Here is a 20,799-nt window from a genome sequence, read left to right on the forward strand (position 1 = left end):
TCCTATAACTGCATTATAATACTGAGACCCCGGTAACGTACTGCAGTCAAACTTCACGTACGTTTCGTCGTCCATTAGAATGCATGGCGATTTGTTTTGCAGCAAAATATCGTATAAATTACGGCACCTTTTTTTTGACCGTAGTTGCTGCTCGGCACTTCTCTTCGGCATTTTTTGCTTTTTATATGTCCGTATGTTATTTCTTTTCTTGATATTCTGTACGGTGCCGACGCTAATACCTTCTTTTTTTGCAATATCACGAACCGATATGTACTTTTTTGATTTTAACAGCCGCACGACATTTTCTTCCACATTTGGGTTTGCCGGGCCACTTCTCCCCAAATTTTTTTATGGGTTGAAACACGGCCGACTTGGAACAATTTAACTGTATCGCAATTTTCCGCATTGAAAATTGGCCTGTACACCATTTTTGCAAGATTAATTTGCGATCTTCAATATTAATTCGCCCCATCGTGAAAAATATTTTGACAACAATAAAAGTATACACAACAATTGATAGACTTATCTATGTTTAATTTATAACCAGCCATTATATATCAGTCAGTTTTCATAATGAGGATTAATATTGAATAAAGTATGTCCGCTTAGTAAATTGAACAGTCCTTAGCTTCTAAATTACAGAAGTTAATGCTTACGTTATACTTTAAACAAAGTTTTGTACGGAACACTAAAAAATTGACCTATAAATATAATATTTCAGGTAAATGATGACTCTGTGTGGCGAGAATCCTTGAACAAATTCCTGCACACTTGGAGTTCCATCGTCCACGACACGGACGGATACTCGGCGGAGACCCTCACCAACCCGTGTATAGAGATATTTAACACATATCTACAATGCCGGTTGGCACCTCCGGACGGGACCAGGTATGTCATACAAATATAGACTTTATGACTATTGAGATAAGGTAGAGAATCACTAAATAATTTCGATTGGCAACGACACGGACGGATACTCTGCGAAGACCCTCACCAACCCGTGTATAGAGATATTTAACACTTATCTACAATGCCGATTGGCAACGTCGGACGGGACCAGGTATGATGTTAAAGTATAGACTTTATGACTATTGTAATAAGGTAGATTTAAATATCTCACTGTCCACAGAGGCGTGGAAAGCAGCGACGGTTGTGCCGACGACATTAAAGACGACGTGGAAGAAGATGAGAGAAAACAACACAGCGACGTACTGTTAACTATTGGTGCCATCGCCAGGAAGGCTCCAGCTCATTGCTGTCATGTGCTCTTCACAATACTACATGAGCGTAGCAAGAGGTGAGCTTAATGACCGATCGAAACAAGGTCTTAGTGTCAACTTGGATGCACCAGTTTTACTTGCAATTGTCAAAGTGCAATTTTGAACGCTAAATGGCGCATCATTTGCCGTGCCACTGATGATGCCACGGGGGTAAAATTTAGTTTTGTGAATAAATAATGCCAACTTAAAAGTGGGGTGTTTTTCAGTAGAATTTCATCAAAAAACGATTGACGTCAAATGCCGTCTTTGGCGTCGTTGTCACGATTTTGCGTTGACATCAATTGCCGTCTGTGCCGTTCAAAAGGTTAAGCATACGGAGGATGATTACATTGATTACTCATCATCATCAATGTCATAATCAGTTAAAATAATTCAATTCAATTCAAATAATTTATTTCGGAATAATTTATGTCCATAGTTGTTAGTAACAAAAAAATAACTTAGAGCTAGCGTTAGCGTTAAATAATAGCTTTAGTCTTATATTTCTGGGTTCTAGCAGAATTATCAGTGGTTCATCCGGAAGAGTGGAGAGTTCATTAAGTCAGAACCTTTTTGTTTTGCTGCAACGCACACAGCAAACCTACGTTTTATTGATGCTTCTTGTTCTTTATTTTACTTTTATTGTTTCTATTTTATTGTACTGTTATTGTTTCTATTTTTTTGTCTGTATGTGTGTATTGTGGCAAGCAAATAAATGGTGTATGTATTTCTCTGTTGTGTTTCTGTAGATTGGAGGAGCACCTGCAGCTAATGCATATGGGCAAACTGCCTGTGAGCGGCGGCGAACAACTGATCAGTCTGTTCGAGGATCTACACTGGACTCTCATGATTGCAGGTAAGATTAGCGCTTGTACACAAATGACGCGAGGTTCGATAGGGGGAGGGGGAGTATAAGGAAACCTCACGTGTATTTTCTATAGTGATCGACACTAAGAAAAAAACCTAGCACATGAGTAGATACTTTTTCTCGGTTTCGTTAAACATAAATCTTCACTCTGCACTTCAAAATAGCGAGTATATTTAACGAAAATAGAAAAATAAACAGGATTTTCTATATACAATACTATTTATCTTAAAATTAGGTCGAATGAAAAAAATTCGCCAGAAGCCTCACCAAATATCACCAAGGGGGAGGGGGGGGTCAAAAAGTAGCCGAAAACACCTCGCGTGATTTGTGCACAACCCCTTACCTAGGAAAAATAGACTTAGACATCATTTATTGATAACACTTTGACTACCGAGAACCCGCGTGGTAGGCACTCGTAATGTTTGCTCAAATGACAACCCGCCGGACAACCCGCCCAGCGGGTTGTTTTGTACGCAGATATAGACGACCGGTTTCTGGGGTAGTGCGCCGTTTTTTGCTCGGTTGCGAAAGTGGTAGAGATGGGCGAAATGTGTCAGTAGAGGGAAAAGATTGATATATATCTTTTTACCACTGGGATATGTATCACTCATTTATCTTTATATCCGTGTGTATCAGTTGTCCCGCTCGCAACTGTATCGACACTTACTGACTTTGCGTCATCTTATGAATGAGAGGGAGACAGAATTGTTATTATAACGTGGCGACATTTTCATTTTGTATCATGATGGATATAGATTGCTACATAAAATAATTAAATTGATTAAATTAATCAATCAAATAAATTAATTAAATTGAAGAATATATTTGCTTAATAAAATACCTTATTGCTTTTTGTTTACATTTTATTAAATGCAATGCAATTTAACTCATGCATATATAGCATCAATTTAACTCATTAACCGAATTAATAAGTCATCATTGCAATTTGCAATATTTGCATTGCATCCTGCGCGAGCGAGAAATACTATACTATCTACTTCTCGTTCCCGCGGAATAGCGAATGACGCGTCCGAATCCGCCGGAACGACCGCTGTCGCTCGTTCGTGTTACTTCGGTCGACGCGCGACCGAGACATCGCTTTCCCTTTAGTAAATCGTTGCCGAGGGAGTGAGCGGTGCGGATATACTGATACATTCGGATTCGTAAAGACAAGAAGAGTGATTCATGAAACGAGAAAGATATATATCTTTTTTATCTATCACTCCTGAGTTACCCATCTCTAGAAAGTGGTAATAAGGTGTCACACTTTTCAAACTTATTTCTACACATCTTAGTATCTTACATCTGTCATTTACATCCATTCGATATTATACACTATTAAAACTATAAAAGCTTGACTAGCCAGTGAGCAGCAACCTCGTATTAAATGACCGTTACCTCTTTTGCGATCGAGACTGGCAGCTTGTTGTATGAGTTCACATGCAAAAAATCTGTACATAGTTAAGCACCTGTAATTAGTCTAAAGTTAATTGATTCGATTGTGTTACGACAGTTAAGCCGTTTCTATTTAAGAGATATCTCTTTGAGATCATCATTGTCATCCTCAACTTATATTGATGATGCTCTCCTGCACGATTTCGGCCACAGCGACTGTGTGCTCTGGAGTAGGCAATTTTTAACTCGTGTTATTAGTGTAGCTGATCCACTCCCTGGTGCGCCCTTAGGTGGCTCACGTACCCTATCTTCTTGCCAAATACTCGAGCGCATTTTGGGCACGTCAGCACACCACTTATATGATTGTAGGAAATTGAGGCTGGCGGCCGAGCCTTAAGCTCATCTCGTTTTTTGTCGAGCTCACTTCGGCGATCATCATTGTCATCCTCAACTTAACTTATATTACTACAGCTACAGCCCTAAATGCCAAAATGTTATTTATAATATTGTTTTCAGGACATTTCCTCGCGATCGATTGCACCGAGGGTGAGACGGTGATGATGCCGAACGAGATAGTGCAGTTCAGTCTCCGAGAAAACGCCAATGTGGACGCTTCCCTGCGATATCTAGTGGGGGAGAGCGCTAGCACTGAAAACGTCGATCCCGTGCTTAAGTAAGTCTAATCGCCTAAGATAAAATAAAGACTATTTAGACTGTTAACCCTTAGGTTAGCTTAGGTGGCCCTTAGGCCACTGTCCCCCCTAACTAGTTCAGTCTCCGAGAAAACGCCAATGTGGACGCTTCCCTCCGATATCTAGTGGGGGAGAGCGGTAGCACTGAAAACGTTGACTTTGTGAAATTGTATTCTACCCGTCATACATATTTCATTATGAATTTTGGAATTAAATCTCTAACGGTATTTGATGTATAAACACGCGAAGATATGATTACATCAAGGAAACTTTACTGTAATTTTTTTTTAAATGAAAACATCTTTAGCGGCGCTAGGCACTTTTTGAGGTGGGGCAAAAAATGATAAACTCGAGACAGCGATCACATGACCGTAAAGTTTAGACGGCGACTCATTTAGACGGCATTTAAATCAATAAAGAAAAACTCAATGACATTACATGAAAAAGGTTCTAATCTTGTACGGGTTGAAACACGAGGATCTCACAGTTACATTCTAACTTTATATCACTCAAATATAATTCAATAAAGCTATACACCTTAATGAAATCGCTAATGAAAGTGAACTCTAGTACTGGTGAATAAAACTCAAAATATCATGACCTGACCATGATGATATTTAGATGCGAGGTCTGCAAGGCAACTTTACAATTTCTATTCGAATTTTAAACAACTCCCGGAGTGCAACCCGTTGTTTTTGTTTTCATTTCAGGCTTTTGTAATATTCCATAGTATAAACCATCCAGTACAAAAGGCAATGAGTCGCCTTAAATAAACATTTTGAAATTTCTTAGTTGCCTGTTATATTTATTTTATTCTACTGCAGGCTGATAGGCGAAATACTCCGCATCAGTGCTTACGAATGCGCCGCCCTAGAGGCGGGGCTCGCGGGGGTGTTCTCCCCTGAACTCTCCGCTACAGTGTCGTGGCTGCTCAAGATATGGGCCAACTCGTATCTCATGCCGCAGCCCTCTTTATACTCCGAGGTTAGTATACAACAAGTTAATTCCAACCTTAGCGCGTTAACAATAAGGTTGAGATACCAATCGGTTGAGAATGCGTCTAGAGGCGGGGCTCGCGGGGGTGTTCTCCCCTGAACTCTCAGCTACAGTGTCGTGGCTGCTCAAGATATGGGCCAACTCGTATCTCATGCCGCAGCCCTGTTTATACTCCGAGGTTAGTATACAACAAGTTAATTCCTACCTTAGCGCGTTAACAATAAGGTTGAGATACCAATCGGTTGAGAATGCGTCTAGAGGCGGGGCTCGCGGGGGTGTTCTCCCCTGAACGCTCCGCTACAGTGTCGTGGCTGCTCAAGATATGGGCCAACTCGTATCTCATGCCGCAGCCCTGTTTATACTCCGAGGTTAGTATACAACAAGTTAATTCCTACCTTAGCGCGTTAACAATAAGGTTGAGATACCAATCGGTTGAGAATGCGTCTAGAGGCGGGGCTCGCGGGGGTGTTCTCCCCTGAACGCTCCGCTACAGTGTCGTGGCTGCTCAAGATATGGGCCAACTCGTATCTCATGCCGCAGCCCTGTTTATACTCCGAGGTTAGTATACAACAAGTTAATTCCTACCTTACCGCGTTAAGAATAAGGTTGAGATACCAATCGGTTGAGAATGCGTCTAGAGGCGGGGCTCACGCGGCTGTTCTCTCCTGAACTCTCAGCTACAGTGTCGTGGCTGCTCAAGATATGGGCCAACTCGTATCTCATGCCGCAGCCCTCTTTATACTCCGAGGTTTGTATACAACAAGTTAATTCCAACCTTAGCGCGTTAACAATAAGGTTGAGATACCAATCGGTTGAGAATGCGTCTAGAGGCGGGGCTCGCGGGGGTGTTCTCCCCTGAACGCTCCGCTACAGTGTCGTGGCTGCTCAAGATATGGGCCAACTCGTATCTCATGCCGCAGCCCTCTTTATACTCCGAGGTTAGTATACAACAAGTTAATTCCAACCTTAGCGCGTTAACAATAAGGTTGAGATACCAATCGGTTGAGAATGCGTCTAGAGGCGGGACTCGCGGGGGTGTTCTCCCCTGAACGCTCCGCTATAGTGTCGTGGCTGCTCAAGATATGGGCCAACTCGTATCTCATGCCGCAGCCCTCTTTATACTCCGAGGTTAGTATACAACAAGTTAATTCCAACCTTAGCGCGTTAACAATAAGGTTGAGATACCAATCGGTTGAGAATGCGTCTAGAGGCGGGACTCGCGGGGGTGTTCTCCCCTGAACGCTCCGCTATAGTGTCGTGGCTGCTCAAGATATGGGCCAACTCGTATCTCATGCCGCAGCCCTCTTTATACTCCGAGGTTAGTATACAACAAGTTAATTCCAACCTTAGCGCGTTAACAATAAGGTTGAGATACCAATCGGTTGAGAATGCGTCTAGAGGCGGGACTCGCGGGGGTGTTCTCCCCTGAACGCTCCGCTATAGTGTCGTGGCTGCTCAAGATATGGGCCAACTCGTATCTCATGCCGCAGCCCTCTTTATACTCCGAGGTTAGTATACAACAAGTTAATTCCAACCTTAGCGCGTTAACAATAAGGTTGAGATACCAATCGGTTGAGAATGCGTCTAGAGGCGGGACTCGCGGGGGTGTTCTCCCCTGAACTCTCCGCTACAGTGTCGTGGCTGCTCAAGATATGGGCCAACTCGTATCTCATGCCGCAGCCCTCTTTATACTCCGAGGTTAGTATACAACAAGTTAATTCCAACCTTAGCGCGTTAACAATAAGGTTGAGATACCAATCGGTTGAGAATGCGTCTAGAGGCGGGACTCGCGGGGGTGTTCTCCCCTGAACGCTCCGCTATAGTGTCGTGGCTGCTCAAGATATGGGCCAACTCGTATCTCATGCCGCAGCCCTCTTTATACTCCGAGGTTAGTATACAACAAGTTAATTCCAACCTTAGCGCGTTAACAATAAGGTTGAGATACCAATCGGTTGAGAATGCGTCTAGAGGCGGGGCTCGCGGGGGTGTTCTCCCCTGAACTCTCCGCTACAGTGTCGTGGCTGCTCAAGATATGGGCCAACTCGTATCTCATGCCGCAGCCCTCTTTATACTCCGAGGTTAGTATACAACAAGTTAATTCCTACCTTAGCGCGTTAACAATAAGGTTGAGATACCAATCGGTTGAGAATGCGTCTAGAGGCGGGACTCGCGGGGGTGTTCTCCCCTGAACTCTCCGCTACAGTGTCGTGGCTGCTCAAGATATGGGCCAACTCGTATCTCATGCCGCAGCCCTCTTTATACTCCGAGGTTAGTATACAACAAGTTAATTCCTACCTTAGCGCGTTAACAATAAGGTTGAGATACCAATCGGTTGAGAATGCGTCTAGAGGCGGGGCTCGCGGGGGTGTTCTCCCCTGAACTCTCAGCTACAGTGTCGTGGCTGCTCAAGATATGGGCCAACTCGTATCTCATGCCGCAGCCCTCTTTATACTCCGAGGTTAGTATCCTCCTCCTCCTCGCGTCGGTTTCCTCAATGCTGAGGGTCGTGACCATCTCGTCGAAATAGTTTTGTGTGGACCACTCGGCGCCACACACTTCTATCTGCTGCCTCGTGAAGAGCGTCGTGTACTGTGGTGTCGAGGGTGGTGCGAACCTGGTCAGTCCAACGTATCGGGCTTCTGCCCCTAGGTCTGTTTCCTTCCACTTTGCCAGGTTAGTATACAACAAGTTAATTCCAACCTTAGCGCGTTAACAATAAGGTTGAGATACCAATCGGTTGAGAATGCGTCTAGAGGCGGGGCTCGCGGGGGTGTTCTCCCCTGAACGCTCCGCTACAGTGTCGTGGCTGCTCAAGATATGGGCCAACTCGTATCTCATGCCGCAGCCGTCTTTATACTCCGGGGTTTGTATACAACAAGTTAATTCCAACCTTAGCGCGTTAACAATAAGGTTGAGATTTGGGATGCGAATTAAGCGGCGGGCAGCAATTACAACTTACACGGTTTTTTGAAGGTCATTTGACAGACGAAAACTTAGAAAATGATTAAAAAAATATTTATCTGAAACTACTTACAATTGGTGTGAAACTAAACACTAACTTGTCGTATGTTGTGGAGTATTACGATTCTTCAGGAAGTTGCATCGAATTTAAATAATCTAGTTAGTTCAAGTGAGACTGCACCGCGGTCCCAAATCCCTGTAAAGTCCCTACATTTTTTAACCCATCATATGTAAACTATTAGCGGCACCATATTTTGTATGGAAAAATGATAAAGCTTTAAACTACCTAAAATGGCTCCATTAACAATATAGGTACTCAAATATTTTCGAATTCTGAGGCCTAAAAGAATTTAGTCTATAATGGGTTTGTTTCCTAAACTTAAAAGTAACTCCTTTGCTCCCAGATGGCACCCATCCTAGAGATGGCGTTCGGTCGGTCGTCGCGCGGCGCCGTGTGGACGGTGCGGCGCCTGTGCGCGCGCGCCGGCGCCTGCCTGCGCCACCTGGCGGCGCAGCCCGCCGCCGCCACCGCCGCCGCTCAGCTGCTCACTACACTGGCGTTGCATCATCACAAGTACCTCAATAATCATAATCATTCATTCGTCGCAATCCGTGGTATTATCATGTCATATCATTTATTCAGTAATAGCAGGCTATTGCCAAAGTAAATTTTGTAGTCACGGTACATTTACTGCCATCTATCGACACACGATTAAAACTCAAAATAAAATTGAAAATGTATAAATTACTCAAAATATGTTTACGGATAAATGATTTTTAATTTTTATTGTTGCATACTGACCCATGTTCTTTCACTGTTATGTGTTAAAATTGTTAAATATCAAATGGTGTCGTCAACGCCATCTAGCCCAGAATAGGCCATCTATTCGAGAATGACTTTTTCTTGATTTCCGAGGCACGTTTTTTTCTTAGACTTTTACCAGAGATATATATATATATACGAAGTTATATATATATATCTCTGGTAATAGTCATACTTTGTCATTTATACATATATACTATTCACTTAATGAACTAAGGGTAATATACACATATTACAGATGTTTTAAGTTAATAAAAGTTACTTTAGCCCCAAAAATTTACCCCTTTGATCAATGATGACCTTGACATAAGACACTAATTTTCTTTTACGACATTAACAACCTATTATTGTAAAACTAGCTTTTGCTTACGACTTCGTCTGCGTGACAGCAGCTAAAGTAGGTATAGCGCCTGGATAATTCTAATAGCAATCATTTAATTCGCGCATTGCTTACTTCAATTATTAGGCAATTCATTAACTTTTTCATTTTCACCCGCCTTTGCATTCTCTTCAGGGATGATTTTTTTTTTATTTATTTTTTTATTTGGGAAACATACAGCACATAATAATACAATAAGGTAAAATATATAGTTAGAACATAAGCCAAAACAGGTTCCACTTATAGCTAATACAAATTTCCGACATAAAAACTATCCTATATCCTTCCCCGGGACTCAAACTATCTCTATACCAAATTTCAACTAAATCGGTGCAGCGGCTTAAGCGTGAAGAGGTAACAGACAGACACACTTTCGCCTTTATAATATTAGCCTTTATAGTTTAGGTAAAAACTATATGACAATAGGATTATTACTATTGTCATATAGTTTTTACCTAAACCTACGTTGTGTATTCCTTATACTCTATAGATAGATCGATAGTCATATTATTTTCAGGCAAAATCCACTAGCGAGTTGCGAAGAGTTCTTAGCCCTCGTGGCGTGGGAAGCGGCCGGCAGTAACTTACCAGGCGAATTGAGGAAAGAATTGCATAGAGCTTTTGCAATCGCCGCAACGTATGCCGAAGGTATTTACTAACATCTTTATTCATAAAACTTTACGGGCCTGATTTGGTTAAATTATGTAAATTATGTTTTATCCCTTTCTTACAAATACATAAGTCAAAATGACAGATAAAGACAAACGATTATTAGCTAATTGAGGCTTGTAGCGCATTTATGAATAAGGTAGTAAATCATTCCCTTTCCGAACTGTAAGGGTCCTTATTAGCTAGCAATTTTGTAGATGAGGAACAATGTATCAGAAAAAAGAAAGAACACATCTGTAACATGTGTTGAATTGTAGTGCATAATCTTTTACCATCGTATTTTAACGGAAACGTACGAACGTATCATCCTATTTCAGTCAGTCTCAGTACAAAAAGTGGTAGAAAATACAATGGTAAAAGATTATGCACTACATCTGTACATGGCTGACAAGTTCACAAGTTATGTGTTCAGCCATTTCGATGTTATGTTAATCTGAAAAAAAAAAGCTATTTTTTTGCCCACTTTCAGCAATTTTCCTTCAAATATATCTTTGGATTTCAAAAAAGAAGCCCCTCAAACTCTCTACGTGTTATGTTTCATTAAAATCGGTTAAATCCTGTTCGGAAATCGGTATTTTTTCTGCCTGTTTTTTTTTTATTTTTTATTTATTTAATCTTTATTGCACAAAAGAAAAATCTTATAGTACAAAAGGCGGACTTAATGCCATAAGGCATTCTCTACCAGTCAACCTTAAGGCTAAGCAGAGAGATTGTGAGCGGTGCTATAATTACAACAGCAAAAACGAACAATAAATTACGTATAACATATTAATTACCTATACAAATATACTGTACACATATACTATCGTGGCGGCTCCTCTAGCTGTCACTGCCAACGCCGTGCCACAATATTCTAACAGATGGCGTTAGGAAGCTAAGAACGCACAAACTACTAAGAAGATACTACGACTAGAAGGCAATTAGTATGTAAGACCTACATCGCGCTGACTGAGTTATAACGTCAGTTTCCATATATATAACTTCCGACCAACTCTCAATGGACTTCGGTCCCCAGGCATAACACCCGCCTGGAGAGAGTACTCTCTATTGCCTCTCTACCTTCTTCAGTGGAATTTGTAAATTTATGTAAATAAATATTGTAAATATCCTTGTAAATACATTTTCTACATTGGTGACCTTCCGACATTGGACAGCCATGAAGACCTCAAGATCCTGATGACACCGCCTCGCAGCAAGCCATTTCTCTCTCTCTCTCTCTCTCTCTCTCTCTCTTTCCGCTCGCCTCTCTGGCTCTGAGCAACTACGCTCGTCACACTGGCTCTGAGCCGCTCTGCTCGCCTGTGACTCTGAGCATCTTCACTCGCCAACACTTGGTTTCGCTGCACACTTCATACGTCGTCGCTGACCCCTCCGCTCAAAGGGGGGCTGATGTGGCGGCTCCTCTAGCTGTCACTGCCAACGCCGTGCCACAATATTCTAACAGATGGCGTTAGGAAGCTAAGAACGCACAAACTACTAAGAAGATACTACGTCTAGAAGGCAATTAGTATGTAAGACCTACATCGCGCTGACTGAGTTATAACGTCAGTTTCCATATATATAACTTCCGACCAACTCTCAATGGACTTCGGTCCCCAGGCATAACACCCGCCTGGAGAGAGTACTCTCTATTGCCTCTCTACCTTCTTCAGTGGAATTTGTAAATTTATGTAAATAATTGTTGTAAATATACTTGTACATTCTTGTACATACATTTTCTACACTATAATATATATATATATAAATAAATAACGACGAAACATATTATGAAACTAATAATACACTAAGATTTTTTCATTCTGCTAGCAAAGAAAGCACGTACGGATTTTTTGAAAGCGAACTTATTAGGCGCATTTTTTATGTTAAAAGGAATCAATCATCAAGGTATAATCATTTTGATTTGTACCATCGCCCACACTGCTGACTTACCATCGGTAAGCCTTATTACAAAAGGCATACGGTCCACCGTTGGACAGTCTCTTTTTTCTTTCTTTAAGACTGTATTTCTTCCACAGGCGAAGTTAGAAGTCGCCTCCTCGCCAGCACAGTGGCGTTACAAGAGAAGCTGATGAACATAATAAACATGGAGTCGGATACGGAACCCGTACGGAATATGCTAGCTGACACGCTTGACTGCTTTATTGGCGTCACTGAGGGCGTGTTTGAGGTAAGATCCTAAATGTAAACGTAACGCGTTATACAGGCGAATACGAAGCGTCCTCGCAAGCACAGTGGCGTTACAAGAAGCTGATGAACATAATAAACATGGAGTCCGATACGGAACCCGTGCGAAATATGTAGGCGGACACGCTTGTCTGCTTTATTGGTGTCACAGAGGGTGTTTTTGAGGTAAGATCCTAAATGTAAACGTAACGCGTTATACAGGCGAATAAGAAGCCTCCTCGCAAGCACAGTGTCGTTACAAGAAGCTGATGAACATAATAAACATGGAGTCGGATACGGAACCCGTGCGAAATATGTTGGCAGACACGCTTGACTGCTTTATTGGCGTCACAGAGGGCGTGTTCGAGGTAAGATCCTAAATGTAAACATAACGCGTTATACAGGCGAATACGAAGCTTCTCGCAAGCACAGTGGCGTTACAAGAGAAGCTGATGAACATTAAAAACATGGAGTCGGATACGGAACCCGTGCGAAATATGCTAGCGGACACGCTTGACTGCTTTATTGGTGTTACAGAGGGTGTCTTTGAGGTAAGCTCCTAAATGTAAACGTAACGCGTTGTACAGGCGAATACGAAGCCTCCTCGCAAGCACAGTGGCGTTACAAGAAGCTGATGAACATAATTAACATGGAGTCGGATACGGAACCCGTACGACAACATGTTAGCGGACACGCTTGACTGCTTTATTGGTGTCACAGAGGGTGTTTTTGAGGTAAGATTCTTTCTGAATGTAAATATTACAGCGTATTTTTGTATACCTCAGAAGCAGAAAAAAGTGTCCAAACCTTTGCGTACATTTTTGTATTTCCATTCTGTTACTTTTAATTTGGAGGAAGTAGCAAATTGTAAAAAAGTGATTTTCATTTTTTTTATCCGAATCGCCATCGTCTTCAATATGATGTAAAAAACTACTTTTTTAATACAGTTGCTCAAAAAGTGCTACTTTACGTAGCTGTTTAGCGTGCGGAAAGTTGGTTATCTCGAACTAGTGCTTTTTACTTTTCCAATTTTTTTAAATTTATACTTGTTCCAATTCACGACTACTTATTGATGAGTGTTAATATTAGTTTCCTTTAAACGTCGTAATCAGCATAAAAACCTACCGTTAATGTAAGAATACGAAAAATATTACATTTTCATATTTAATTACTTACCTCTTCATCATTATAACACGTTTATTTTTTAATATTCAATATTGAAAATTCCGTTCTTATTAAGTTGACTGAATGGAACGGAATAGCTGCCAAACGCCCATAGATATAATATACTTAAAGACGACGTCTAACCGAGCTGTCACTGTTACCACTTTTGTTTAGTATACGATTAACAATGTTTTTCTTATTTTTTCGCAACTGTATTAAAAAACGTCGTTCGATACACGTGCGGAAATGTCATTCTTCACTCGTCCCGAGTCTTGCCACTCGCCTGCGGCTCGTGGCAAGATATCTCGGTACTCGTGAAGTAATGACATACCTTCCGCACTAGCATCGAAATGTACTATTCTAACTTTTCGTCTATTTCTGATGTCTTAAAAAAACTCTCTCAAACGATTTCCCAAATTTCTATTTACAATTAATATTGCAATGTTACCAGGTGGGAACCATGGACGAGCAGTTCATGATGCTGATCGGCGCGCTAGACAAGATACCCGGTATAGTGTACCGGTACCACAACTACCCGGGGGTAGTGCTACCTGCTCTCAGACTCCTCGCCAAGAGCGCCAAGCGGATGCTGCACTCCGTACAGCCGCAGAACGTTAGCAAGTACGTACATTACATTTTCGTATTTATTTTTTATTATCAGAGGTAACGGAAAGGAATGAAAATTGTGACCATTTTTTTTCAAGGTTTCAAATTATTTGTCCGTTATACATACAAGATACCCGGTATAGTGTTCTACCACAACTACCCGGTACTGTTGGCTCTTAGACTACCTTCGAACTTCATACACTCCCGTCACTTTCATACGGCAAAGGAAAATAATGAAATTTTTGTGACAATTTTTTACAAGTGTAATAAAACTGAACAGACGATTAACAAACAGATGAATATTGTAATAAAGCTATGTCCGTATGTATAAATAATATAATTATCTTTATAGGCACACAGAAAAGTATACAGCTTCAGGAAAAACAATATATTTTTCAATCGGTTTAAAAGGGATTTCCTCTCGCGGACTCTCCGGCTGTGGATTGAGCTCCTGTCGAAATTTTCCCTAGGGACTACAGGGTTACAGGGGTACTGTGGGGTTCGTCAAAAAAGGAGTATACAGGTTTTTAAAGTCTCGGCTACGCGCATCTAATGTAACACCTCTGGAGTTGCATGCGTCCATAGGCTACGGTGATTGCTTAACATCTGGCATGCCGTATGCTTGTTGGCCACCGACGTGATATTAAAAACAATAAATTTGTATATAAATGTAACGCTTGAAAACTTGTTCCAGATTCCTGGAAGTGTGCAATACAACATTCGACGTGTACATGCGGTGGAACTCTGGCAAGATATCCGGCATTCCACAGGACGCCGAAGAGGAGGCATATGAAGTAAGATTACTTTTTATTTCGACAACGCTTTAACGGTGTAGTTTATACAATTATTTATACTCGTATTTACCAATTTATATTTTAGTGATTTTATGTTACATATAATCTACATTTTAATACACGGCAAAAATGTTCTAATTGTGTACCTGTACGTGTTCCTTATTTCCATTACGTTACTTTAATAATATAACGGAAGGTAATGAAAATTTGCAATTTTTTTTTTCATGATTTTAATTAATGATCTGTCCGTTGTATTTTTTTTATTTATTTATTCCATTAAAAAATAAACAATTCATCCATGTCACTAATATCACGTACAACCATTTTTAAAATCTCACTGATTCGACTTTCTCCAGGATATCTGCGCCCTAATGGAGGTGGTGTGCTCCATCGCCCGCTGCGGCGCCGAGCGCGCCGTCGGCGACACGTGTGCGAGGGGCCTTAGATTATTGCTGCCCCTTATCACGCCTTCCCTGCTGGCGCTACCTACATTAGCGCACCAGGCGTATCGCACCCTTCGCGAACTACACACAGCAGAGCAGGTGAGATATACTTGCGTCTAACATTATTGCTTAGTGATGGGCCAAATCGAAAAATTTTCAAACCGAATAAGTCGACTCCGATTTAAACCCAAATCGGTTTGCAAACCGATTTGGCCAAGTCGATTTAACTTCTACTTTTTAAGACTTAAAATAAGTATCAGTAGTTCAAACCGCTCCGTAGTCTTTAAGTTGAGGAAATTGAATTGTCAATTTTACGCTTTGTTCGATCCGATCGACAGCAAAAATGTTGACTTAAAAGTTTTGTAATATTTTTTTAGTTTTGTTGCGCGGTAAATCACAATTTTATAATTTCTAAAGCTAAAACGGGAAAGCACTATACGAGCAAGCAGGAAAGAGCGTGCGGTCTCGTGCGATTTCGTGTCATTGCCGCGAATCGTTGAGTTAGCAAATCGACGCGGCGCAAAACTGCCAAACCGGTCCAAGTATACCGCCAAATCAATCGCTTTAAGCCCATGCGAAATTGAACCTTACAACATAAACAATAAGTTTCATTTTACTTTACTTGTACCTGTAGATACCAAGTTTCGACTCGACTCAATAATGGCGGCAATGTGCATGGCAACATTTTTCTTCGTGGTTTGAAATCGATTTGCGTACATTTTAATCCTCAATATGTCAAATGAAAGTGACGCATCAACAGCGAAATGATATACATGGAAGTATTCTGTCCGCTCAATTATGACCCAACGCAAACTACCCCGCGATAGGCGGTACTTACAAACTGCTCGATTGGCAATCTCAGTACGCGACCGAAATGACAGTCAGTGACAAATGGCTAAATTGATTTATAAAAACAACGTTTTTTGTAATTAAAAATATATTCATGTGTCGTGAAGTGGTGCAGAAGGTATTTTAGTTCATACCAAGGACAGTGGAATCACTTTTCACTTGTAGTAAACAGATAACTTCAGTAAAATTTGGAAAAAACATGACGATTTGTTTTCAATACTACCGTGCTAAGCTAAAACGTAACAACTGCATACGACTTTCATAACAACATACGACTTTTTAAATTGCGAGGATAATAGGGATGGTGTTATGCCAAATGAAGTAGACTATTTTATTAACTTGTGTTTGGTTTAGGTATTTTATATATAATTATAAATAAATTCCTTCTTACAGATTTGTATTTTCCTTTTTTATTTCATGAGATGGAGCTATAAAAAAACTACCTAGTTATTTCAAATTAATAATCAAATTTGGTATTGCCATTTTACATTACTTTCCATTCAGATTCCCACATTTCTGCTATTCGCAGAGAACTATGGAAAAAAGCGTCCAATTAGAGAGACATGAAATTGAGTGGATGCCTGGCAAGATATCTATAATGGTGTACTTTCGTTTGGGCCAAATACATTTCGCCAAATTTCACTTCCCAACAAACTTATCGCAATAGTTTCATTTCCCAAAGAAACCTTTAGCAAATTCCGCAGCCTCCTCTCTATTAGTACCTATGTAAATTGTATGCCATGCAATGGTTTACTAACGAATGGCCCAAAAACGTTTCCCAAAGTATCACATCCCAAACTATGTTTCCCAAATTATCATTTCCCAAAAAAATGTTTGGCAAAACAACTTATCGCAAATTTTCAGTTAGCAATAGTCTTTTTTGGCAAGTTATTGTTTAGCAAATAATTACTTAGACAAGTTTCATTTTCCCAAATATTATTTAGTCAAATGTATCATTAAGCGTAACTTACATGTCCCAAAATATTGCATGGCATATAATTTACATACCAATAGAGAGGAGGCTGCAGAATTTTATTTGTCTGGTATTTAACTGATCATTACATATACATATGTAACGTCAAAAAAAACATTCTTACTGCCAAAAATATGTAGTAAATGATCACTAAAATTAAAACTCCATTTTAATGTAAAATGATAACCAAATTTGTTACATCTTGCTATTCTATTAAAGCAAATAACACCAAAGTAATCATTGTAACCCAAAAATAGTAAATAACCACCAATATCTAAGCCACATTTTAGTTTAATATGTCATGCAAATTCTTTACTTCTCGTTATTCTATTAAATTAATTAATCCACTTTGATGACCTTTTTCTAGTACATAGTATTTCGTTTCTGTAAGGACCGCAGTTCTAACCTAACCTAACCCACTTTTCTAATAGCATTTCGATTCTGTGAGGGTCACAGTTCTATTCTAACTTAACCTAACCCACTTTTCTGATAGCGGTTCCGTTTTGTGAGGATCGCAGTTCAAACCTAACCGAACCCACCATCTTTTTGGAATATAATATTAGACAGTAAAAAACGTTTGCTAAATAAGTTTTTGTCCTAATACAATTTGACAAAGTAAAATCATGCCAAATGATTATTTGACCAAATAAATTATATGCGAAGTGTCACTTTGCTAAAGGTTCCTTTGGGAAATGAAACTATTGCGATAAGTTTGTTGGGAAGTGAAATTTGGCGAAAAGTATTTGGCCCAAACGAAAGTACACCGCGCGAACGGCTGTGGTCCCATACAAAATTTTCATTTTGCACCTTTTTCTACTGACAAACTTGCTTGACCGGCTGTATACATATAAAATATTCTGAACTGAAAGTGGGGATTTATTTTGACTCCGCCTGTTCAAATATTTTTGACCCGATTCTTGTACCCATGTAAATTTTGCAGACTGTATAGCCAGTCCGATTTCTAAGATCAAGTTCGCCATACATTTACTGTGGCGTACTTGATCTTAGAAAAACGGACAGACTATACCTGAACGTGACTTCGCACTGCCATACAGATAGATAATAAAATATACAAAATACTTATTATAGCGGAATACATTTATACAACAATGATATATATTTACTTATGTTGAGTTAGTCTGTCATGTCATAACTACATTTTAACTAGTTATCTTTTAATCTGCATTAAATTATTATACGTGAATTATTTGACTGGTTCTTCACTGTATGGCATAAACCTATCCCTGTCCAAGTCATATTCTAATCAAATATGAACCGCGAACTCTAAGCGGCCAGTACGTACACCAAGAAGGTTATTAGCGGATTAATGTCGCTGATTGGTAGTTATTGACATTATATGCATTTCATCTACACTTAGCTATGTACCATTAGAGTAATAAAGATGACTCTTATTTTGTTTACCAGCTTTGATTACAGGCTCTGTAAACGCGTCGTCCTATTTGAATGTAGGCGTAATTGTGTATGTGTGCTAATTTGGCCCGAGAATTTGAACGGTAATGTTCCTAAAGGCGGTTTCCATACTAAATATATGCGTTCACTGCGCATCAACAAATATGAAAGGATGCGTTTAGAGCGGGGTGAACGTATCTTAAGTCGATTTACGGAACACTCACGTCGATTTAGTCGACTTCAGACCTAAATCGGTTAGAACCGATTTGTGAAGTCGAATCGTAACATCCCTATTATTGCTGCCGCTTCCCTACTGGCGCTACCCCGTCGCGATTTCACACGGCGGCTGTGTTGGCCGAAACGTTAATGCAATTGAATATTCTTGACCACTAACCAGTACAAATTGAGCCGTCAACTGTAACCGTCCGCTACCGTTCTCGGTTCAATCTCGGCCAACACTGCACAGCGGAGTAAGCAAGATACTTGTGTATGTGGCCTGAAATAATACTATTAATTATAATTACTGCTGTCACTACACCTTGTAAAACAAAGTCCCCCGCAGCGTCTGTCTGTGTGTTTGTTTGTATGTTTGCGATAAACTCAAAATGCAGTTTTCATGCAGTTTTCACCTATCAATAGAGTGGTTGTTGAGGAAGGCTTAGGTATAATTTGTTAACCCGTCGTGCGAAGCCGGGGACCGTCGCTAGTTATTAATAAAATAACGTTTGTCTATACAACCCATTTCTTGTTTTTTTTTTACCAATATTAAGCCAATGGCGCATGCGGTACTTCAAGCTTGTGTTTTTTATGCAATGAGGAAGACTAAATTGTTTACTGTTAGCCTGAATAAGGGGGCTTCTGACATAAAAAACTTAATTAATTCAAAAATGTTTATTCTTCCAGCTAACAATCCTACCAATAGATGATTTCAACATGGTAGTCGCCGCGCTACGCGTCGGCCTGACCGCCGTGTCCTGCGACGTGTCCACTCTCTGCTGCGACACCATCGTCGGCCTCTCAAACAAGGCCCGCACTTTAGGCGACGACAACCCATACTCTCTATCCCTTCTAACTTTAGCAGAGTTACTCCTAATGCTGATTATCAAGATGGAAATACCACCAGATTCGATCCCAGCGGCTGGCGCAGCCATATACGCATTAACATGCGTCAAACCAGCGCTCTTAGAAGGCCTCGCGCGCCAACTTATAGAGGCCTACGCTGTCAACGATCCAGCAAATGTACCTAGACTAGAAGAGGCCTTTGGGGTCCTCACAAATGGCGTGCTCTTCGATGGTTCGAGACCCCATAAGTTGCGTTTTCAGGATAACTTCGATAAGTTCCTTGCGAGTGTGCATGGGTTTTTGATTGTAAAATAAATGTGCGGGGTTGTAATTTGGAAGTCGACATTTTTTTGATGCTCTAGGTGCGTTTGATGTTTTTTTAGCTAATATAACATTTGAAATATATTGTTTAAGTATATTTAATCGAAGTTTGAATTCGAATGTTTCTTTATAGAACCATCAGTAGGCTAAGCACAGGGGCGCCGCGACAGTATCTCGCGCGCGAGATAGAGTGTAACCCCCTTATTCATAAACGTTTACTAAAGTTGACAAGCCGATAATAATCGTTTGTCCCTTTCCGACGTATTGGTATGATGGAAAGGGACAAACGATTATTATCGGCTTGTTAACTTTAGTAAACGTTTATGAATAAGGGGGTAAGCTTATTTCTACCTGTATTAATTAGAGAGGGACGAGTAGTCTATCTCGCGCACGAAATACTGTCGCAACGCTCCTTAGCTAAGCCCAAAGTTACAGAAGGGAAATATTGATATCAAATGTTATATCAGGTGAATCAAACTTTTAAGAAATTACGCACCGCCTTAGAGCGCTACCTAAAATTCAAAATATACTTGGTCAAGCAGATCTTGTCACTAGAAAAAGGCGGCATATTTGAAAAATGTAGGCGCGAAGGGATAGCTTCTCATAGAAAATTTGAAATTCGCGCCTTTTTCTACTGACAAGATTTGCTTGACCATCTATATCAGAATTAGGTATCGGTTATTGCGCGTTGCTATATGCGCTTTGTAATTTAAGGAAAAACTATTATTTTATTAAGTCTAACAACTAAATCTGAGTAAGAGGAGACTTATTGTAATATAAGTTCTTGTAAGTAAGCGCTTTTTACCGCTACTATCTAATTTATTAGTCTAAGAGTCGATTTCTCAATCTCAGGTAACTAGCCTCACAGACGGTCAATTTTATTGTACAATATTAGTACATTCATTTAAGTGAGAATTACAGATAAAGTAAGGACACCAAGCACGAAGTATTTCGTACACTGACCCGTCGTTT

The 20,799-nt window shown here is 40.3% G+C and overlaps 1 protein-coding gene across 1 annotated transcript in view; it reads left to right on the top strand.

The window, feature by feature from the left end:
* The window catches only part of LOC134667986 (exportin-4-like), a 31,915-nt gene extending 11,924 nt beyond the window's left edge, over positions 1–19,991 (top strand). Inside the window, exons 4-15 of the mRNA XM_063525422.1 lie at positions 722–888; positions 1,130–1,297; positions 2,009–2,115; positions 4,039–4,195; positions 5,039–5,198; positions 8,576–8,745; positions 9,891–10,021; positions 12,058–12,209; positions 13,821–13,990; positions 14,670–14,769; positions 15,126–15,311; positions 19,348–19,991. Coding sequence (XP_063381492.1) covers positions 722–888; positions 1,130–1,297; positions 2,009–2,115; positions 4,039–4,195; positions 5,039–5,198; positions 8,576–8,745; positions 9,891–10,021; positions 12,058–12,209; positions 13,821–13,990; positions 14,670–14,769; positions 15,126–15,311; positions 19,348–19,821 — 2,142 coding nt within the window. The 3' untranslated portion in view covers positions 19,822–19,991. The remainder of the gene's footprint in view (positions 1–721; positions 889–1,129; positions 1,298–2,008; positions 2,116–4,038; positions 4,196–5,038; positions 5,199–8,575; positions 8,746–9,890; positions 10,022–12,057; positions 12,210–13,820; positions 13,991–14,669; positions 14,770–15,125; positions 15,312–19,347) is intronic.
* The last annotated feature ends 808 nt before the right edge of the window (positions 19,992–20,799 follow it).

The sequence above is a fragment of the Cydia fagiglandana genome, chromosome 10 (genome assembly GCF_963556715.1).
Source record: "Cydia fagiglandana chromosome 10, ilCydFagi1.1, whole genome shotgun sequence".
Taxonomy (NCBI): domain Eukaryota; kingdom Metazoa; phylum Arthropoda; class Insecta; order Lepidoptera; family Tortricidae; genus Cydia; species Cydia fagiglandana.